Source organism: Topomyia yanbarensis, chromosome 3 (genome assembly GCF_030247195.1).
Source record: "Topomyia yanbarensis strain Yona2022 chromosome 3, ASM3024719v1, whole genome shotgun sequence".
NCBI classification, from domain to species: Eukaryota; Metazoa; Arthropoda; class Insecta; order Diptera; family Culicidae; genus Topomyia; species Topomyia yanbarensis.
This window is the reverse complement of record NC_080672.1, coordinates 425,540,632-425,561,002: the sequence shown is the minus strand read 5'-3', so window position 1 is coordinate 425,561,002 and position 20,371 is coordinate 425,540,632. Positions and strand designations below refer to the sequence as shown.

The 20,371-nt window shown below is 40.1% G+C and overlaps 1 protein-coding gene across 1 annotated transcript in view; it reads left to right on the top strand.

The window, feature by feature from the left end:
- Positions 1–10,630: 10,630 nt before the first annotated feature.
- LOC131688410 (uncharacterized) overlaps positions 10,631–20,371 on the top strand; it is a 35,489-nt gene continuing 25,748 nt past the window's right edge. Inside the window, exons 1-3 of the mRNA XM_058972615.1 lie at positions 10,631–10,972; positions 11,033–11,887; positions 11,941–12,159. Of these exons, the coding sequence (XP_058828598.1) occupies positions 10,631–10,972; positions 11,033–11,887; positions 11,941–12,159 (1,416 nt within the window). The remainder of the gene's footprint in view (positions 10,973–11,032; positions 11,888–11,940; positions 12,160–20,371) is intronic.

The window sequence follows — 20,371 nt, the reverse complement described above, 5'->3', positions numbered from 1 at the left end:
CCAGCTATTCTGGAACAAATCAACATAAACGTCGCTCCTCGAACACTACGCAACAACATTATGCTCAGATTACCATTCCGACGCACTAACTATAGTATGTATGGAGCCAGCACTGGTCTGCAACGAATTTTTAACCAGGCAGCTACGGCATTTGATTTCAATGTTTCTCGACAAAATCTGCGTATACGTTTTTCCAGACTATTTAATCAATTAGCTAACAACACTTGACCTTTTTATTTGTTTTTAATTATTGTATGACTGTTTTTGTGTACTTGATTGTTAGAAATTAGATTAGTGTTAAGGCCAACATTATTGGGGCTTTGATATGCCTGTTGATGTATCGAACAAATATTGAACAAATTACAAATGACCCCCATGATATAGTTGACGCGAATGCAAGGTTTTCCCCGACACGAAAACAGATCTCCGCGCGCAATGGCAAGTCGCGCGTACGGGATCGATCTTAGCATTAATTGTTTGTTATTTTTATTGTTTACATCATGTAAATATATAAAAGACCCACGGCTCCGTGAAGCTAACGCCTTGAGCCGTTCCAAATAAACGAATTAAAAAAAAAAATTGAACAAATAACAGTCACGACATACTATTCGCGCTCGTGAAATATTTCACAAAAGCATGAAATGTTATTCATGGGTTCGTGAACTAGTTCATGATTCCTAGTACTTGACCTAGGATCTATCTTGCGTTCATTCCCGAACCCTGGAAATCCTTCTTCATGTTTCCAGTTCACAAAAACCTGTTTTAATCCACCCAGTGGTGCAATTGTGCATTTCTCATTTGTCCAAACTGCGATTCCTTGGCTCATTATGTTCAATACAATGGTGGAAATGTATATTACATAGTCAATACAATTTGCACATAGTGCATACAATGGATCGACAGCCACGATTTTGAGATACTATGAGTCGACACTGAAACATCGCTTGTAACCAACGGCGAATCAAGGAGGATCCGTTAAGAAATTTTAAACTAGTTATACTTTTAAAGTAGCGACCCCTTACTGCATACTCCTATCCAAGCCTACACAAGCCAAAAAGCCGAGATTAGGTTGACGACTTTTAGAGCGATTGCATAACCTTTCTATATGAGAAAAGCAAAAAGGTGATAAAAAGGAAGTCGACGACTACCGCGGTATTACAACGCTAAGCGCAGTTCCTAAGCTGTTTGAAATGGCTATGTTGGAACCCATTTTCAGCCACTGCAAACAGTATATCTCCGCGACTCAACATGGATTTATGCCGGAACGTTCAACATCTACGAATCTTCTGGCGTTCACAACATATGTGACAGATGCCATATCTGACGGTCTTCAAACTGACGTTATTTACACAGACCTTTCAGCTGCATTTGACAAGATTGCAGTGGCAAAGTTGGATAGACTTGGCTTTGGTACTAATATTCTCCACTGGATGCATTCGTATCTCAGTAATTGTCGTCTGGCAGTCAAGATGGGTGAATGTGAATCTGAAGAGTTGTTCGCATTCCGCAAGGCAGCCATCACGGTCCATTGATTTTTCTTCTGTATCTCAACAACGTCAACTATTGTTTAGAAAGACCACGGTTATCTTTCGCTGACGACCTCAAGTTTAGTTACCGCAGAATCCGGAATACTGGTGATGCAGCTTACTTTCAACGCCAACTTGGGGTTCATTATTAGAATATCTAAGCACTTTTTAGATATTTACTGCTTGAAATCTCTTTACTGCTCACTCGTTCGTTCAACACTGGAATATTGTTCAGTTGTGTGGAACCCTCATTATCTCAACGGTGACCATCGAATTGAGACAGTACAGTGCAGATTTGTTCGGTTTGCCCTTCTTCGATTGCCTTGGCACAACCCTCATCAGCTACCAAGTTACGAAAGTCGTGGTTTGCTTATTGGACTATAAACATTGCAAGTGCGGCGGGACCTATCCCGTGCTATGACGATTTCGGATATTTGGCTCGATCGAATCGACTGTTCCGAACTTCTTAGTGCGATAAATATAAACGTTCGTTCTCGTTCTCTTTGCAATAATATATTCCTCCGATTATCTCTTCGCCGGACTAACTATGGAGCTAACGGTGCCATCATTGGTTTGATGCGGACTTTCAACAGAGTGTCATCCGAGTTTGACCTTCACATTCCACGTTGCAGATTACAATCTGATTTTTAAAATATATTTAGAAATTATCATTAGAACCACACTGTGTCTACTGATATTAACTATAAATAAATACATAAATAAATAGATAGTCCGAACACAAAATCCGATAATAGCCAAAAAATGATAGATCGCGATAAGACGAAGTACGAATATCACAATACAACTGCTGATGTCATGAACATCAGTCACATCAGTCCACGTGTCGAATTCGTAAGTAAGCTCTAGAATAAAATATCATGATGACGTGCAAAAAATACGAAAATTATGACTAAGGCCTAAAATCAAGAACATAAATCATACTATTTGTAACAAAAATGTAAAAATCGTGACTGAGATTCTGAAATCATGAATATAAATCACATTACTCACACAAAAATCGTGATTTTTTTCCTGAAATTATAAGCTTGAATCACTCTACTCATTACTAAAATACCACGAAATAGAAATTAAGAAAATCGTGAATACGATCCTGCAATCGTGAACATCGTTTAACTATCGTCAGTGTATTCCCAAATTGTAAACAAGGATCACAACAAAAACTAAACATGTCGAGGGAACAACCACAGTAACCTTACCAAACATTCGAATGTAACGCCATGCATATATTCGACGCGAACTAGTTTTTTTTTGGAAACGCAAATACTTTCATGAGTACGTGGTTTATTATTCATAGTATCAGGAACTTGGTTTCAGTTTTCGTAAATCCTTCAGTTCACGAAATCGTGATCTTGTTTTCATGGATGTATGAACGGATTTTTTTTCCGCATAAGTATGATATTACAGGTCAGATTCAATTTGTTTATTTGATAAGGCACGTATGCGTTAGCTTAAAGGTGCCATTTTTTCATTTTTTACATTTTGAATTTCTTAAAACTAGGGGGTTACACATTTCAATATTATTTTGTTTTATATAATGAAACTAAAAAAAACTTTACAGCTAACTTATACATATACAAGAGGGGATAATATAATATTCGTAAGATCAGGGGGACGGGTCATTTTGTGTGTTCTTTGTATAGCAATTCACTTTATGATTTTTAGAAGGGAGATTGTTGGAGAAATTAATTATTAACTAAGCGGAACATTTAACAAGCCTATTAACTAGAAATAACTAGAGAGAGTGGTCCAATATTAGGGGGAATTAATTAGGGCTATTTTAAAGTAGTGGTACAGTTGGGTATTTCTTACTGAGATTAAATATTGATCAACTAAAACTAGAAGATAGGGGGGCACATAAGTTTTAGGAAGATATTCAAGGGGAAAAGGGGGTGAAGTCATACATCTGTGTATCAGAGACATGGGAGAGACGGTGGACAAGACTGACAGGGGGAGGGGGGGAGATATAAACTTTCAGTTTCCGGCATCAGGAATCAACGGCCAGGATTACAGATTCGAACGGATGCATCAAGTATTGGGACGCCGGGCGGTTTCCCTCGAGCCGGCAGTCATTACAGGTCAGATAACATACAATTATCTACATACTTAGCTGACCAACCTTAGAACCAACCGCAATTTACCGTAGAATCAGAACACAGAAGTCAATTTATTTGGTTATTTTAGTTGCTAAATTCACTACTAAACACTGCAGCGTTAAACGGAAACTTTCTAGACAAATGCAAAGAATGTTTGTGAAAACTGATGAGAAATAATGGAGTTGTCGGTGCCGATTTCTCAAGGCTACCGAACACGTGGGGAATCTGTCCCGAGGTAAATTAACACGGAAGAGGACTGTAAACACTTTGGTGGAAGGGAAATAAGATGGCGGAACACGGGAATTTCTTTCCTTGCGTTCTGATAACGGGCAACAATAATTAAACCACTTTAAGTTCTTATTCAACTATTATTCACATCTACTTTATTTATATTAATCACTTATTCACTGTATAGATATTATTCATTTGTTATTCATCGCACGACTTGAATTTGAATGAGAACGATTAACTTATTTCTACGCCTTATATACCAAATCCCACAAAATGGCTTCCTTGTCGTCAGCGGAAACACAAAGTGCGCTCTCTATCTCTTCCGGAAACGCAAAAAACGCGCGCAATTACTCTTTGCTGACATATCACAGTTGATCCACAAAAAATATCGATCGCAGCAATCGGGGGGTCGTTCAATTGTCATTTCAAAATTTTCTTCGAGCTGAGTAGAAGGGCTCGAACAGGAATGTTGTGTCATTGTGCATATGTCAGTACTTAGAGTACCTTAGTTGATGTGCTGTTCTATATATTTGAATAGTGGATTTAGAGAAGGACGATAAACGAGAAATCAGAATAAATCAATAAATCTTGGATAAAAGAGTGAGAATAAAACTTACGGACTCAACATCTCTTTGTGGATTTTCAAGGCAGCGTACGATTAAATGAAACGAAACGAACATTGGTAGATAATGTTTGAATAATGTTTTTAACAAACTGTTTAAACTGATTCGTATGATGCTGGATGGGTCAAAATCAAGAATTAGAATAACAGGCGTGACATCCGCTTCGTTTGTGACGTGAGATGAATTGAAGCAGGGCAATGCACTTTCAAAGTCGTATTTTCACATAGCGTGGGTTCACGGACAACACTTTTCAGCACTGTAAGACAAAATGGACAAACGTTCTAAACCATCAAAACTGTGCAAACGTTCCTAGAAATTAAACGGACGAGCTTCTCGAAATTCAATATCATTTAGTAGCCGTGAAAGTGTTTGGAATGCGTAGTGTCAGTTTATGATAATATGCGACTCCAGTCCGCTGACAAAAGAAGGGCATTCCTGATTAAACATATTCAGAGTGACCGTATCAGGCGAGTAAAAACCCAGAACTGTTGAAATCGTCTAAATCGATTTTGCCTTTTCCACAGGCTTTCGGTAGTTAAAAAGTTCTGGGGTCTGGCAGATAAGTCTTCGGCAGCAAAAAAGTTCTGAGAATCTACGAGCAAGAGCTCTGCTACAGTCTTTCAATGGTATTCGATCACCGAGCACTTTTTCGGATTTACGAACACGCAATTCTTGCTAGACCGCCATGCTGTTGTTAAAGAAATCGGCAATCCTGAATTGAGCGGATGAGATGAAATATTTTTAGATCTTTTATGTGGAACCGGTGAGGCGTTTTCAGCACTAAATATACGCCATTGAGGGAAAGCAGAAATATCAACGGTCCCAAGTAGCTTCCCTGCGCTACAGCAGGCAAACTCCAATGACAACCATTATCTTTCGACCTGAGAGCGAGAATCAAAATAGCTGCAAAACCTGCCGTTCCAAATTTCTTCATTTTATTGATTGTTATATGAAAATCGGCGGGTAAGCTGATGTAAATATTATCAGTTTGATCAAGTAGTCACTGTTATGTAGGATGCTAGATTCGTCAGGTTAGTAGCTGTTCAGCGTCCAGGCGTGAAGCTTAACATAGCGTGGATTACGAATTTTGTTTTGATTTCGTTTTGTGACACGGCTCTACGCGTTAGCTTACCTGAGCCGAGGATTTTTTTTAATATTTACAATGTGGAAAAAAAAATAAGTAAGTTGAAATTTCTTGTATATTCATCGGTTCTAGTTTCGTTTATGCTGTCCTTGCCTGTTTTGAGCTGTTTATAGGACCTACGGGGGGTTCTTGTAGGGTAACTGTGCCTAAGACGGACACTTTAAGGTTAAATAGTTTCACGTAGGACAAGGGCCCAGTGAGACGCTTGTCGACCAATTAATTTTGTTTTCTGTCGGTACATTAAAATGTAGCGATAATACAAATTAGCCCTAGGATATGCAATTTGATGGCATTCTGATTTGCGTTGGCGTAAGAAAGATATCCATTTTTCCCTACCCTACTCTGTTCGTCATATCCGACATTACACAAATTTAAAAAAACTCTGTCTAAATTGAGAATCATAAAATAAAGTTTCCGTTTTTTCGCCAATCAAGTGTTAAATGCCCACTTAGAAATGTTTCCCAAGATTAACGATTTTCAGGTTTTAATCGTTGTTTTCTACTATCAAAAAATATATCCATTACCATGCTGTCGAAAAAAAAAAACAAATTGTTTTGCTCATATATCTGAAATTTCGCATACTTGATTATTGAACTGTCTTTCAGAAGTAATCAGTTTGTGACAAACGCAAGATGTGACAAACGCAAGATGTCCATCTTACCCTCTGTGTCCGTCTTTACCGACTCTCCCTTACATGGTTTCCCGTAGTGTGTCTTCTTGTTACAGAACTGGCACGTACGGATCTGTTCTTCATGTGTGCGCAGCGTGATTTGAGATATGGTTACGCGCTTCAACTTCGTATTGAAAGGAATAGGTTTCGTCACTCGCACTCTCATGATACAAACACTGTTGGAAATACCTGCGAAAAAAAATCTCCACACTTGAAACAAGTGGCGGATCCAGTAAGAAAATTCGGGGGTCTGGACTCCGTCAAAATTTTTTAACTTGTTAAGAAATTTAAAATTAGTTTCAACCAATCAAATTGTTACTGGTTTTTATTGAATACGGTTATTGCGTGTTACATAATGTGTTCATTTCAAAACCGAAATTTCTAACTCACTAGGAAATTTTATTCTGGATCTTCCGCTGTTTGAAGTAAAAATACATAATATTGTGGGGGGTTGTCTTTCGGCTAACTAATTTGATCATGTGGGGGTGTGTGGGGATGAATAACCCACAACCGAATTACCCCTCCAACCTATCTTGGCATATCCACTAGGTGAAGGTGATTGGGATGAGAGAGGGGTGGGTAGATGAGGTAGAGGATATGGTGGGGGTCTTGATGAGGGGGGGGATTTTATGGAAGTTAACTTGCTGGAGAATATTAAAGAGAAGTTGGGGTGTAGTGTGAACAGGGGGGGCGGGGGGGGGGGGGGGGTAATCCATTACTGCATACCCCTACCTACGACCCTTTAAAAATGCAGAAAACCTATATTTGTCAAACAAAATTTTGCCGGGATTAGGTTGCAGATTTTCAGAGTGATAACCTTTCTATATGAGAAAGGCAAAACATTGAACTCCGACGGACCATATCTGATGTGCTTCCAGATCAAAGATCATCCGCTAAGTAGCACATATCTCGAAGGTTCGTCCGGATAATCCCAGATTAGTGATAATCTGATGTCTTAAGCAAGCAATTGACAGAACTTGCGACAGTTCTTTTATGAAGGATTACCGCGCCTACATGCCAGCTCAAAAGGTTGAGATCGACGGTGTGGTTACCGATTCGAGTTTTCACGTGTGGATCTACTAAAGCACTAGACGCTTTAAGAGCTCTCTGCAGAATTACTAAAACGCACATAAATCATTATGCTCGTTTGGTTCAGGAAGAGCTCAACTCTGACCATATCCTTGTTACTGATGCTAAAAACTAGAGACAAATGAGATTCCTTGTGCAGGCTTAATTTATTCTCTTGAAAGGCTACCAAATATAACAGCTCGAGGAAGGGCTAACACAAAGCCGAAGCAAACAGCTTGTTGTTTTACAAATCTGCCAACAAACGAGTGCACAAGTGGTTGGGGCTAGGTTGGGCTCCGAACTCTTTGCGTTGCTGTGAAATTCCTCCCGGTACTCAGGAGACTTCAATTCTCACAGTACGATGTGGGGTTGTCTTCTCGATGACATCCAATCTCGCCTACTCCACGATCTTTGCTACAGTTCTAAGGAGGTGGCCTGCTTAACTGCTCTGTAATGTGATCTGTTCCATTCGGTTCGGTCTACATCCAAAACAAATCACCGGGAGTGGAAATGCATCTGTTTTTTGTCGCTCTCGAACTGTTAGCGAAAAGTTCCCAAATGATTCGTTAGTGTTCAACAAATCAATATCGAAACCCCAAAGCTATGCATAGTTTACATACAAGTCGTCAAAAGCTAAAGTTTAAATAGGCGTTTCTGCAAGTAAATGTTTGTCGGTTCTAGTCCTTTTGCTACACGTTACTCGTTTGTTTCTGGTAAGGCCTAATTCACAACACATACATACAAACGGGATAATAATAATAAGCAGGTGATTTAGCGAGTATATGTTTGTTGGCTATAAACTTGGAATCGGACGACCGGATTTTTTTCCTAAAAGTTTTAAGTTATTTATAGTAGCGGATAAAAGAATGGAAAAACAAAATGCAGTGCAGCAATGATAAGATTGTGTGTGATGGGTGGGGTATGTGAGGTGTTATAGAAAGTGTTGTGAGCCTGTCAGTTCAACTTTTCGAGAACAATTCAGCTCAAGATTTCAGTGCATCCTAAGGTTGACGCCGTTGGTGGGGGCCATCATGACCAACCGAATGCTACGAACCTAGAAACTTCAAAAGATATGTATAATCTTTCTAAAATTATTCTTACTATTCAGATAATTATAGTGACTTTGAATATTTTTCTTTTTTACCTGACTATTCAAGAGATGATTCCGCTCAGACAAAAAGAAAAAGAATTTAACAACTGAACTCTAGCCACCTTTGTTCTTGCCTTTTAATAAGTCTCTTGAAACCGGTAATTTTCCAAATGAATGGAAGAAATCCATTTTAATTCCCATTTATAAAACGGGTGAAAAATTCTACATTCGCAATTATCGGGGGGTTGCCAGTCTGTCTTGTTTTCCAAAATTTTTCAAATCCATCAGTCAATAAAAACATTTTCAGCCAATTCAGACACAAAATAACTAATGCACAACATGAGTTTTTTAAAGGCGGTTCAACAATTGAAAACCTTCCAGAATTTATGGATTACTCTATAAATGCCATGGATAATGGAAATCATATCGTATCTCTTTTCACTGATTTATACTTTTGATTTTCACGCTTGGAAAATTAGGAATCGAGATGAGATCCTGGCGTGGATTAAGTCGTTTTTAACAGATCGTCAGCAAATAGTGAAATTCAATGAGGGGGTTCCTCAAGACCACACTTATGACATTTCTAGCATAACTGGATCAGGTTTCAATCCCAATCGCTGTCAATATGTATGAATTGACAGCGGTTGGGGCCAGATCCCGACCCAGCCTCGGGTACAAGCAAAAACGACATGAGGCGACTCGTACCATGCTTACCACCGCGGGGAGGTAAGGGATAGTAGTTCTGTTTGAGAGGTGAATGGCGACATAGTTTGGCCTCATGTTGCATAATTGTACGTTGAGGCCCAGCCAAAGTAATAGATAAAATCCGATGCCGTTTGTCTTAATGCATTGAACATAAATTGATCAAACCTATTTAAATAACAGCTTCAAATGGGAAGAATTACGATAAGAATCGAGTTAAGTAGGACTCAACATTACAACATTCAACAATAACACCATTCGATACGTACAAACCAAACAGCCGTGATTTAATTAACCTTTTTTGGCGGACTGATTAAATAATTCAATTCTTCCCCACACGCAGTAAGCGGAAGTAAAATCAGTCGCTTGGATACGGGAGTAAGTTTCGTCGTGATTTCCAAAACTGAAAACACTCGGCTTAGAGCCGCACATTTGAGAACAATCTGGCCCAATTAACTAACCGACACGGGGTGCTGTTTGCAATATATACATACGGTTGCGGAGTTGAAATACGGCGTGCAGTGCAGTGTATAAATGTACTTGTCTGTTGCTGCTGTTGTTTCCGACGCGGTGTTCGTCATTGACGTCATTCATAGAAGCGTAGTGTGCCAGATGCCAAAATCTGTCATCACAGACTAGGGAAAATGCATGTTATTTTGACTACGGATTACATTATTCACTATTTCAAAGCCATAATATCAAAAATCGATAGGAATTTGATCTGTTTTAGAAGTATTTCTGAGTGATATGTGTATATGTATCGTTAAATGACTGAATAATAACCTAAGATCTACACACACCATTTTGCTGAATACGCAAATTTCACCCCCATACTGAAAATAAAAACGTAGTTCTGCGTTAAAAACTAAATATAATATGCGAATTTGTGCGAATGACATTATGTGGATAATTTGGATAATTTCGGGCGTAGTGACTAGACAAGAAAACTTTCTTTTTTGTCGAATACACTCTTTACCAAGCATCTCCAGCGACAAAGTAATAATTAATCGCTACTTTCTCTCCATAACCTACCATCAAGAAGGGGAAATCGAAAGCCAAAACGTCAGTCAGCAGCAAATAACCGGGAATAGCCGGGCGGAATCCCAGCCGAAGTAAAAGAAATGCAAAATTAATTAAAAAATTCTACCCTTGGCAGGGCTAGTAATCGCCTCCGGGTTTTTATGACACGGAAAAGTTTTCTTTTATAGCCGCCATAAAATATGTTTTAAAATTAACTCTCACGCCCACGCACTCACCCTGTGCTCCGTACGAATCCAGAAGTAAAAGTAACCTGGGTCCTGCTACTGCTGCTGCTTCTCAGTAAAAAAAATCCAGTTGGCGATAAAACCGTTAAGATGTTGCTCGACCGAATCAAGACGGGGCCAGGCTAAGCAGGCTGGAATTAATTTATGGCGTGGCAGTTGGACGACAACTTTGTCAACAGTGTTTGCAAGGAAAAAAAATGTCCCAAGTTGACTTGCTGGAGGAAATTTGCCATTTGAGATTTACTGCCGAGCGGGATTTGCTCAACTCCTGGGAGGCCTACCGAGTGTCGAACATTACCCGTCAGTTGGCGAGCGAAGCAGACCGGACCATCTATGCGGAAGCGATTGCGTTCAGCGATGTCGGCGACGGCGGCTCGAAGACGTTTTTTCCGAAATATTTAAGCACACTGGTGGTGGAGCGTTTGGCTGCCGCGTACAAAGGTGGACCCATGCCAAAGGGGGTTACGTGTCAGCAGGCACGCGATTTTGGATCCATGCTGAACATCGAGTTGCCAATTATTGATATCGTTAAATTAGATGTAGGTTGAAGTTTAGATCTTTATTTGAGAAAGAATGTTGTGTAATCCACGATGTTTCAGAATGAAACTTTTTGGAAACAAGTGGTAAAGGTAAAAACCAAGCGACTTGTCGACTTCTTAAAATTAGAACAGATTCCCGGAGTTTATTGGAAACCATTTGGCATTGAGTTGAAAGTAGCGGAAGCAATCGAAAATGAAAAGCCTGAGTACTGGTTTGAAGGATGCTTGGAAGATATACTAATCGAAACAGCTTCCTTCATAAGAAAACTTGAACTGTCTCAACTACTACCCCTTGAAAAGGTTGAACCAGCTGAAGGATACGAAGAATATAAAGTGTATAATGCTCCTCCCGAGTTGTGCAGCCATGGGTCGCTGGAAATTTTGAAGCATTTAGTGAACCTTACCTCGTTAAGTTTGGTATTCGGATTGGATAGTATTTTAAAGGGTTACGAGCGCAGATTTTTCCAGTTTTCCTTCGAGGATATGGAAAATCTGGGCAAAGCACTCCCGAAATTACAACTTTTACAATATTTCACGATGGCGCGAAGTCGAATGAGTCCGGATAAATTAAAACTACTTTTAGGACAGCTTGCACAGATTAAACTCAAATCGCTTGAGCTATCCTATTGCTACTTGGGAGAGGACATAGGGATTTTACTGGGAAAGTATATTAGTCGATGTCCCGAAACTCTTGAAGCTATCAATTTAACAGGAAATTTCTTAAACGACAAAGAGATAGAAGACTTCAGCTATGGGATCAACGTTTATCAAGGATTCTTGGATAAGCTTGATATATCTCATAATCCGATCGGTGAACCGGGCATTCTAGTACTAGGTGGTGCCATCAAAAACACTCGTCATGTGCGGGAACTGAACGTTACCGGTTGTGAATTGGGAGAGCAAGGTGCATACAGGGTGAGTACGGTTTAAACTATTTTCCAAACATTAACTAACCTCCTGTGAGATAGGTGGTACAACTGATCGGATTCCACCGCCCGTTGAAGATACTACACATGAACTGCACCCCTCTGGGAAAATCCGGTGGAAAGAAACTGGTTGAAGTTCTTCTGGAAAATTGGCAGGTCGAACAAGTAAACTGTAAAAGCTGTCAACTAAGGCCGAGACACGAGAAACGAGTCAAAAGTATTCTTCGAAGAAACCATAAATTCCAGTTGTCCCAAAATCAGGTTAGTGCTTGTAGTTCTTTGGAACACGCCAACGAAGAGGAATCCATTCAACAATAAATTGTTTTGTTTTGTTCACAATCCGCGTCATTATTATCATTTATACGACATCGTAAATTTTTGCCAACCGTAGTCCTAATTATCATTTTGTTTCGTGGACTGACTGACTGACTGGCTGCCATAAAACACTGCCGCTCAGGGGTATACTACTGGAGCACGAACGGTAACACCCAATGGAACCCACCTTCCACAAAAAGACTCCGGAAAACGTGAACCCCGTAAAATATGTCCTACAAGATATTTCACCTCGCGAAATCGAGAATGAAATTGGGTGCCAAATGCAAAGGACATATGTCACTGTGGTTTATTGCGAGCAACATCATTTGCCGGGGCCATTTAATTGTGACCCGTGACTGCGCAGTCCCGGAAAAAAATGTGTTTGGTTCCGTCAAGTGGGTGGAATGTTGTTGTTGTGTACTGTGTTAAAACTAGAGTGAATAAGAAGGTGGTTGCGGTTGTCACAGCAGAATATTCTTATATAGTTTGTATAGCAAACGACAAGCAAATCAAAAAATAAATAAACAGTGTACGTCAAAGCTAACTATCGCAATACAAACGGTTAATGAAACTAGATAATACAATTTTCAACAAAACTTATAGTAAATCCGGCTTTCACCAACTAGTTTGGATTATTTTACGAGTAGATGTTTGTTTTTAATTCTTTTTATAAGAGCTTCATTCTTACTGGTCAATAATATTACTCTGCAATTATCCTGTACAGAGTTAAAAATATTCAAATTCATTGAATGAAAATTGATTATATTCAGCCGCATTCATTTTCAATATTCAGTGACACAGCTGAAAACGTTAAACGAACAAACCGTCTATTCATCCATGCAGATTTTCATTCGGCTCCGATTATTACGCGAAGCGACCGTGCAGCAACGAATCAAACGCTTCAAAGTAGGCCCTGACACAATGTAAGCGATGATGATTGTTGTTTCGTATGCTTTACCGGCATTTGAAAACATTTTCCTAGATAATTAGTGAAATGAATATATTGTACGATATTCAACTGAATGAATAACATAGATATTTGAATGAATATTTTTTCTATTCACCGCCAGTCGCATCAGGTTCATTTTCAGCCGTCAAAAAAGAGCTTCGATTATTTTTAACTCTGAATTCCTGTACATTAAGAATCGGCTGCCAAATCTGTAAAAAAAATTTGCTTTGCTTCATAAAAGAAAATTTGAGCAACTACATTATAATTTCATTTTCTCATAAGTTTCCTCGAGTTCCAGATACTCTGTGCACCCCATGGCCCGAGAGGTGGTTCAATTGACACAAAAATTTGGGTTATTATATATTGGCCCTAGATGAACAATTCCTGCAAATTTGGTTCAAATCCGTGAAAGTCGATTTCAAGTTTGCATTTTTTTTATCACTTTACGTGGAACGACCCATATTCAGATCGATATACAAAAAATATTATTGCAATTTTATTCAAACTAAAGGATGCAGTTAGAAATATTTTTAAAGACATATACAATTCGTATTTTTTTAACCAGAACTATTATTTGATTAACAATTGAATCAATGAGAAACACTATTTGGATTTTTATAAGGAAGATAAAAGACACAAGAGGGACTGATTCCAACATCAAAGCAGCAGAGACCGTACCACGGAAAGTGAAGAAGGCGGACAACAATGAGAGGGAAAATAATAAATAAAAACTTGCAGCTTTTTGCAAACGGAAGATTACTGTCCGGACGTCATGAACCGAACTGTCGGCTATCTTCCTTAGATCCGCTGGGAACTGTTTTGTGACCAGATTTCCAGGTAGCTGATAGTATATCAACCAATTGAGAAGAGATAACTAAATTTAGATATTTATCTTGTTTAAAAATACGTATATCATACAGGGGAGATCGAGGATACTCGAACTGTAACGAGGCCGAAGGCATTCGTATAATGGACATCTAGCACTGGAACAATAGGCGGACGACCAGACAGCATGATTAATGTCGCGATTGCCATTACCATAAGCACGGAGATCGCTCTCCACGTCCCCAATACGCCGAAGATTAGCATTGAACGTAGATTGGACAGGACCAGAATGAAGTCACGACTCCATGGCATACCGTGGAATTTGAAGTCTTCTAGAACCAGCTGAGGTGCGATATATATGGAAACAATGCCAATAAGTCTATGCCTTTGATTCGGACTTGACTAGCGACAACTTTAATACCAGATAACCTTTTAATACGATTGATGGCATAGCACATTTTGATCCCCGAAGACGTTCCTCCATAGTGTTTTTTCGGCTTGGCAATTAATGATAACAATGAAAATGAATTTTGCCAAACCTGGAAAAAATATAGGGACTAAAATATAGGGTTACTTGGGGTTATTGATGACCCATGTGTAAATTCTTGCTAGTTTCTAAGATATCCGAGACAAGGAGCATTGTAAAAGCACGCTTCGAGGGACACTCTCAGTCTTTTATGACGAAGGTTAGGAGTGAAAATGATTTACCTCTTTCGAAAATTTAAACGCACATTTAAAGATGTTTACACAATTTGAAGGTCAAATTCTCGCTCTTTTTGCCTTTCTCAATAGAAAGGTATTGCAATTGCTCTGAAAACCGACTTTTTAACGGAGGCCCGGAGGGCCGAGTGACATATACCATTCGATTCAGTTCGTCGAGTTCGGCAAATGTCTGTGTGTGTATGTATGTATGTGTGTGTGTATGTGTGTGTGTATGTGACCAAAAATGTCACTCATTTTTCTCAGGAATCAGGAATCAGGAATCAGAATATATTGGCTCAAATGGCACGTTCCCCGTACATAGTCGGGGATTTGTGCCTTGCCGTGTGTTTTCATCATTTCCTGAGCGGAAGGAAAGGACAAGGAGGTGTGGGGAAGTAGACTTGGAAGGGTGGGAAAAACAGCACAAAACAAAAAATAAACAACAGGTAAATTAAACTCACAAGTAGTTCAACTTGCCTGCGAATAAGCCTAAAGCTCTTTACCACATTGGATAAGAAACTTTAGTATGTCTCTGAGTTTCAGTCGACCAAACATGGTTTCGTCTATATAAGGACGGCTGAAGACTCGAAATCGCAATTGCGCTACCGCTGGACAGTTGCATATCAGATGATATGAGGTTCCGTAGTCGGATTCACAAAGATCACATGAAAAAGACTCAGCGCGCTGAATAGTTGCCATGTGATAATTGAGTTTGCAGTGGCCGGTTAAAGCCCTGGTCAGCATGCCGCAGTGGAGCTTCGAAAAATGTAAGAGATTTTTCGAAACCACTGGGCATGGTTGTTCTAGAAACGCCTTTGTTTGGCGACACGTTTGTAGATTTCTCCAATAATTGCGGTGCTCGGACGAAGCCCAGGACCGTATTTTTTCCCTTATCCAACTTGTCGAAATTGGCAGCGCGGGCTCAGGACCAATGAAGTCAATCGCTGAACCTGCCCTGGCCAATTCGTCAGCCCATTCATTTCCAGTAATACCGCAATGTCCGGGCACCCAGACAAGGTAGATAGTGTTGACAATGCTTAGTTCTTCGATTTGGGTTCGGCACGCGATCACTAGCTTGGACCGGGATTTGTCTGAGCTAAGGGCCTTGATTGCAGCCTGACTATCGGAGCAGAAGTTTATAACTCTGCCGGACAAACTCAGTTGAAGGGCCGATTGCACCCCGCACATAATCGCAAAGATTTCTGCTTGGAATACAGTACAGTATCTACCTAGTGAGTGAGATTGTTCCAGTCTCATTTCACGACAGTAGACACCAGCACCAGCACGTCCCTCCATCAGAGAACCGTCAGTGTAACAAACCACTTGCGTTTGTTGTTGTCTTTCCATAAAGCCAGACAACCACTCCTCTCGAGAGGGAATCTTAACATGGAATGTCCTGTAAGGAAAACTACAAGTGAGTGTAATATCGCTGGGAGCAAGAATATCTTCACCCCATGTAACCATTTGTGACCACAATCGTGTATGACTGGTAGCAAGATCAACATGATTACTGTTCCAAAGCCCAGTAACCTGCAGTCTGTATGCACATGATAGTGCTTCTTGTTTTAAGTGTATGTGTAATGGTTTGAAATTTAAAAGTGCCTCAAGAGCAGCAGTCGGAGTCGTGGTGAAAGCACCAGTCAACGCCATGAGCGCCATTCTTTGCAGATGGTTTAGCTTTGACTGGACTGTCACCACCTCTCCCCTCTGCCACCACACAAGGCATCCGTATGACAGTATTGGACGTACAATTGTCGTGTAAATCCAATAGATGTATTTAGGTTTGAGACCCCAGGTCTTTCCAAAAGTTCGTCTGCACTGCCCGAAGGCCATGCACGCTTTCTTGACTCTGAACTCAATGTGAGCAGACCAATTCAGTTTGGAATCCAATATGACTCCAACGTATTTGACTTGATCTGCACACAGTAGCTCAGAATCAAAGAACTGCAAGGGACGAACCCCGGTTGTTATTCGCTTCTTCGTGAAAAGAACCATTGAAGTTTTGCTTGGGTTAACTGATAGTTTAACTTGTCGACACCACTGTTCGACAGCTCTTAATGCCTGTTGCATTAAGTCAAAGATTGTTCCGATGCAAAATCCAGTAATTAGTATTTGGTAATCGTCAGCAAACCCGTAGGTTGGAAATCCAAGCTCATTGAGTTTCTTCAACAAGCCGTCAGCTACTAAGTTCCATAACAAAGGTGACAGAACGCCGCCCTGAGGACAACCGCAAATACTCAACTTCCGTATCTCAGCCTGCCGCAGTGACGAGCAAAGTATGCGGTTACTAAGCATTGCGTTTATCCAACCTGAGATACATGCAGGTATCCCATGACCGCGCGTCGCTTCCAGAATAGACTGGAAGGACAAATTGTCAAAAGCACCCTCAATATCTAGAAATACACCCAAGCTAGATTGCTTGAGCGAGAAGGCTTTCTCAATGTTGTAAACAACATCGTGAAGCAGAGTTATCGTGGATTTCCCACACTGATATGCATGTTGCATTTTGTGCAGTGGATATTCAACTAAACTAACGTTCCTGATGTGATGATCGATTATCCGTTCCAAAGCTTTCAGAAGAAAAGAACTTAGGCTGATAGGCCTAAAACTCTTGGCTTCTTCATAGCTTGAGCGCCCCCCTTTGGGAATAAATCTAACAGTTATTTCTCGCCATGCTTTCGGGATATACCCGGTAGCAAGACTGGAAAGCAAAATCTTTTTCAAGACATGTTTAAGAATATCAAATCCCTTTTGCAGTAGCACGGGAAGTATTCCATCTTTTCCGGGTGATTTGTATGGAGCAAAGCTGTCAACTGCCCACTTGACCGATTCAGTGGAAACCGATGTGCGTGCTAACGCCCACGAGTCCGAATCACCAGAATGAGATCTGTGAACATTGATCAACTCCGGATCGATACAACCTGGAAAGTGTGTGTCGAAGAGACAATTAAGAACATCTTTTTCGTCTGTCACATAAACACCATCTCTGGTTTTCAAGGAGTTCATCTGAAAATCATTCGATATGGAGAGAATTTTATTTAATCTGCTAGCCTCGTTCAGACTAGAGACATTAGTGCATAGGCTTTGCCAGCCAGCCCGTTCTGCAGATCTAAGACATTTCTTATATGCACTACGAGCTGACCTGAAAGCCCTGGAGTCATCACGCTGACGCCGGTTCCAAGCTCTTCTCATAACTTTCTTCATTCTATCAAGCTCAGCCCTCCACCAAGGGGTTCCCCTAGTCGATTTAACAGTACGAAGTGGACAAGCTTCTTCGTAGGATGCTAATATGAATGAGTTTGTCGTATCCACGACGTCATCTAAGTCGTCTAGTTGACTAATTGTTGGAAAATATCCATGAAATTTAGTCGCTAAGTTTTCCAAAAAGAGGTCCCAGTTTGTAGACTTAGGATTACGATATGTCACCACATTGAAGGTGACATCAAAATGCTCGAAAAATATATATTTATGATCGGATAGAGACGGTTCAGTTTCATTTGGAACCTGCCAATTTCCCAGTTCATGCAAAATTCTATCAGAGCAAAGTGTTATGTCTAACACCTCCTCCCTCCCAGACCTCGCAAAAGTTGGTCGGTTTCCCACATTCAGAATATGGAGATTTGTACTACTTATGTGCTCCATCAGTTCAGAGCCTCTCAGATTGATGTCTGAGCTGCCCCAAATGATGTGATGAGCATTCGCATCACTGCCGATAATGAGCGGAAGCCCATTTCTGCTACAATATGATACAACGCTTTTGAAATCATCAGAAGGAGATGATTCGTTATGCGGTAGGTATGCTGAACAGTATATATATTTCTTGTCTACGTTTCCGACAGTCAATGTAACTGTGACAACACAGATATCGCGAGTTGTGAGCTCCGATATGAGATACGCGTCAATAGCCTTATTTGCAAGAATGCAAGCACGAGGCATTTCACGTGGGTTAGTCATGCCTGTCTTGTTGTAAGCAATGAAGGCAGTGTTAAGTAACTTTCCAAAATAGAAGTTTCCTTTATGGAAATACGGTTCTTGAACCAATGCTATGGAAGCTTTACCTTCCTGCATGAGTCGAGATAAATTCATAGTTGCTGTACGTTTATGTTGGAGATTGACTTGTGCTATTCTAACCATTGTTGATTAGAGAACTGTACATTTCATCTCCAACACAAATTGCGCAACAACTAGAGGACACCAAGCGAGTTGGGATGTTAACGCATTTAGCGAGCCATATCAGGTTTAAATGGGACATGATCATTTGATTCCCACGATTTGCGAAGAAAATAATGGTCCACTGTGTCAGAGATTCGCATAACACAGCAAGGGCAAAACCCAAAATGCTCCGTGCGCGACTGGCATATTTTAGACCCTCCAATCATTAAGTCCTCGGCACGGAACTACACCTTGACTTAGGGTCTCCTACTTCAGTCGAGTTCGGCAAATGTCTGTGTGTGTATGTATGTATGTGTGTGTGTATGTGTGTGTGTATGTGACCAAAAATGTCACTCATTTTTCTCAGAGATGGCTGCACCGATTTTGACAAACTTAGTCTCAAATGAAAGGTGCAACGTTCCCATAGGCTGCTATTGAATTTCTTATGGATCCGACTTCCGGTTCCGGAATTACAGGGTGATAAGTACGAACACGCAGAAAATGTCGATTTTAATAAATTCTGCAATGAATGCACAAAGGTGAAAAATTTTCCAAAATATGACCACAACTGCTTCGATTTGTAGTATTAGGTCACTAACATCCATTCAAAGTCTATTTGGCCACATTGGCCACCATCCTCGGTTCCGGAAGCCCCGGCGGAAGTATCTAAATTCAGAATAACAGTCACATCGGTTTCTCGGAGATGGCTAGAACGATTCGACTAAACTTGGCCTCAAATGAAAGGTATTGCGTCCCCGTAAATGGCTATTTAATTTCATCCCGATCCGACTTCCGGTTCCGGAGTTACAGGTTGTGGCGTGCGATCACATAGCAAATTGTGATTCAAACCGATACTCCGATGAAAGCAAAAAAGGTAAAAATTTCGCTAAAATGTCTCTCAAACAACTTAAATTTGCTGTTCTAGGTCACCGACGGCCAACCAAACTTTCGTTGACTACATTAACCACCATAGACGGTTCCGGAAGTGCCCGGGAAAAGCGGCCATCTTTCAAAATTTACGAACTCACATCAGTTTCCCGGAAATGGTTGGGCCAATTTTCACAAACTTAGTCCCAAATGATAGCTATAATATCCCCAAAGATGTCTATAAAATTTCGTACGGATCGCTTATATGGTTCCGGAAATATAGACTAAACCGTCCGGTCACATATGAAATTCCCATATAAGCCGGAACTCAAATTTTTTTTTTCAAAGGGGGGACCCCATGAAATTTCAGAAATCGAATTCGTATTTTTGATGCCAAACATCTTTAAGATTTTATGTTATCTCGAAAAATTTTTTTTTATGAAAATCGACTTTTTGGGACTTTGCCGATTTCGCACCTTTTTTCAGTTCAATATTACCGTGGATGTTTTTTCTTTTTCAAAATTTTAGAACTCGAATAATGATTTATTTTCCGGTATATAGTTGTCATGTGATGTATAATAATAAAATGTAATTTATGCATTTAAAAGTTTTTAATGAATATAAACAACGCACACATTCTCGTGATTCATGATTGAGAAAGGC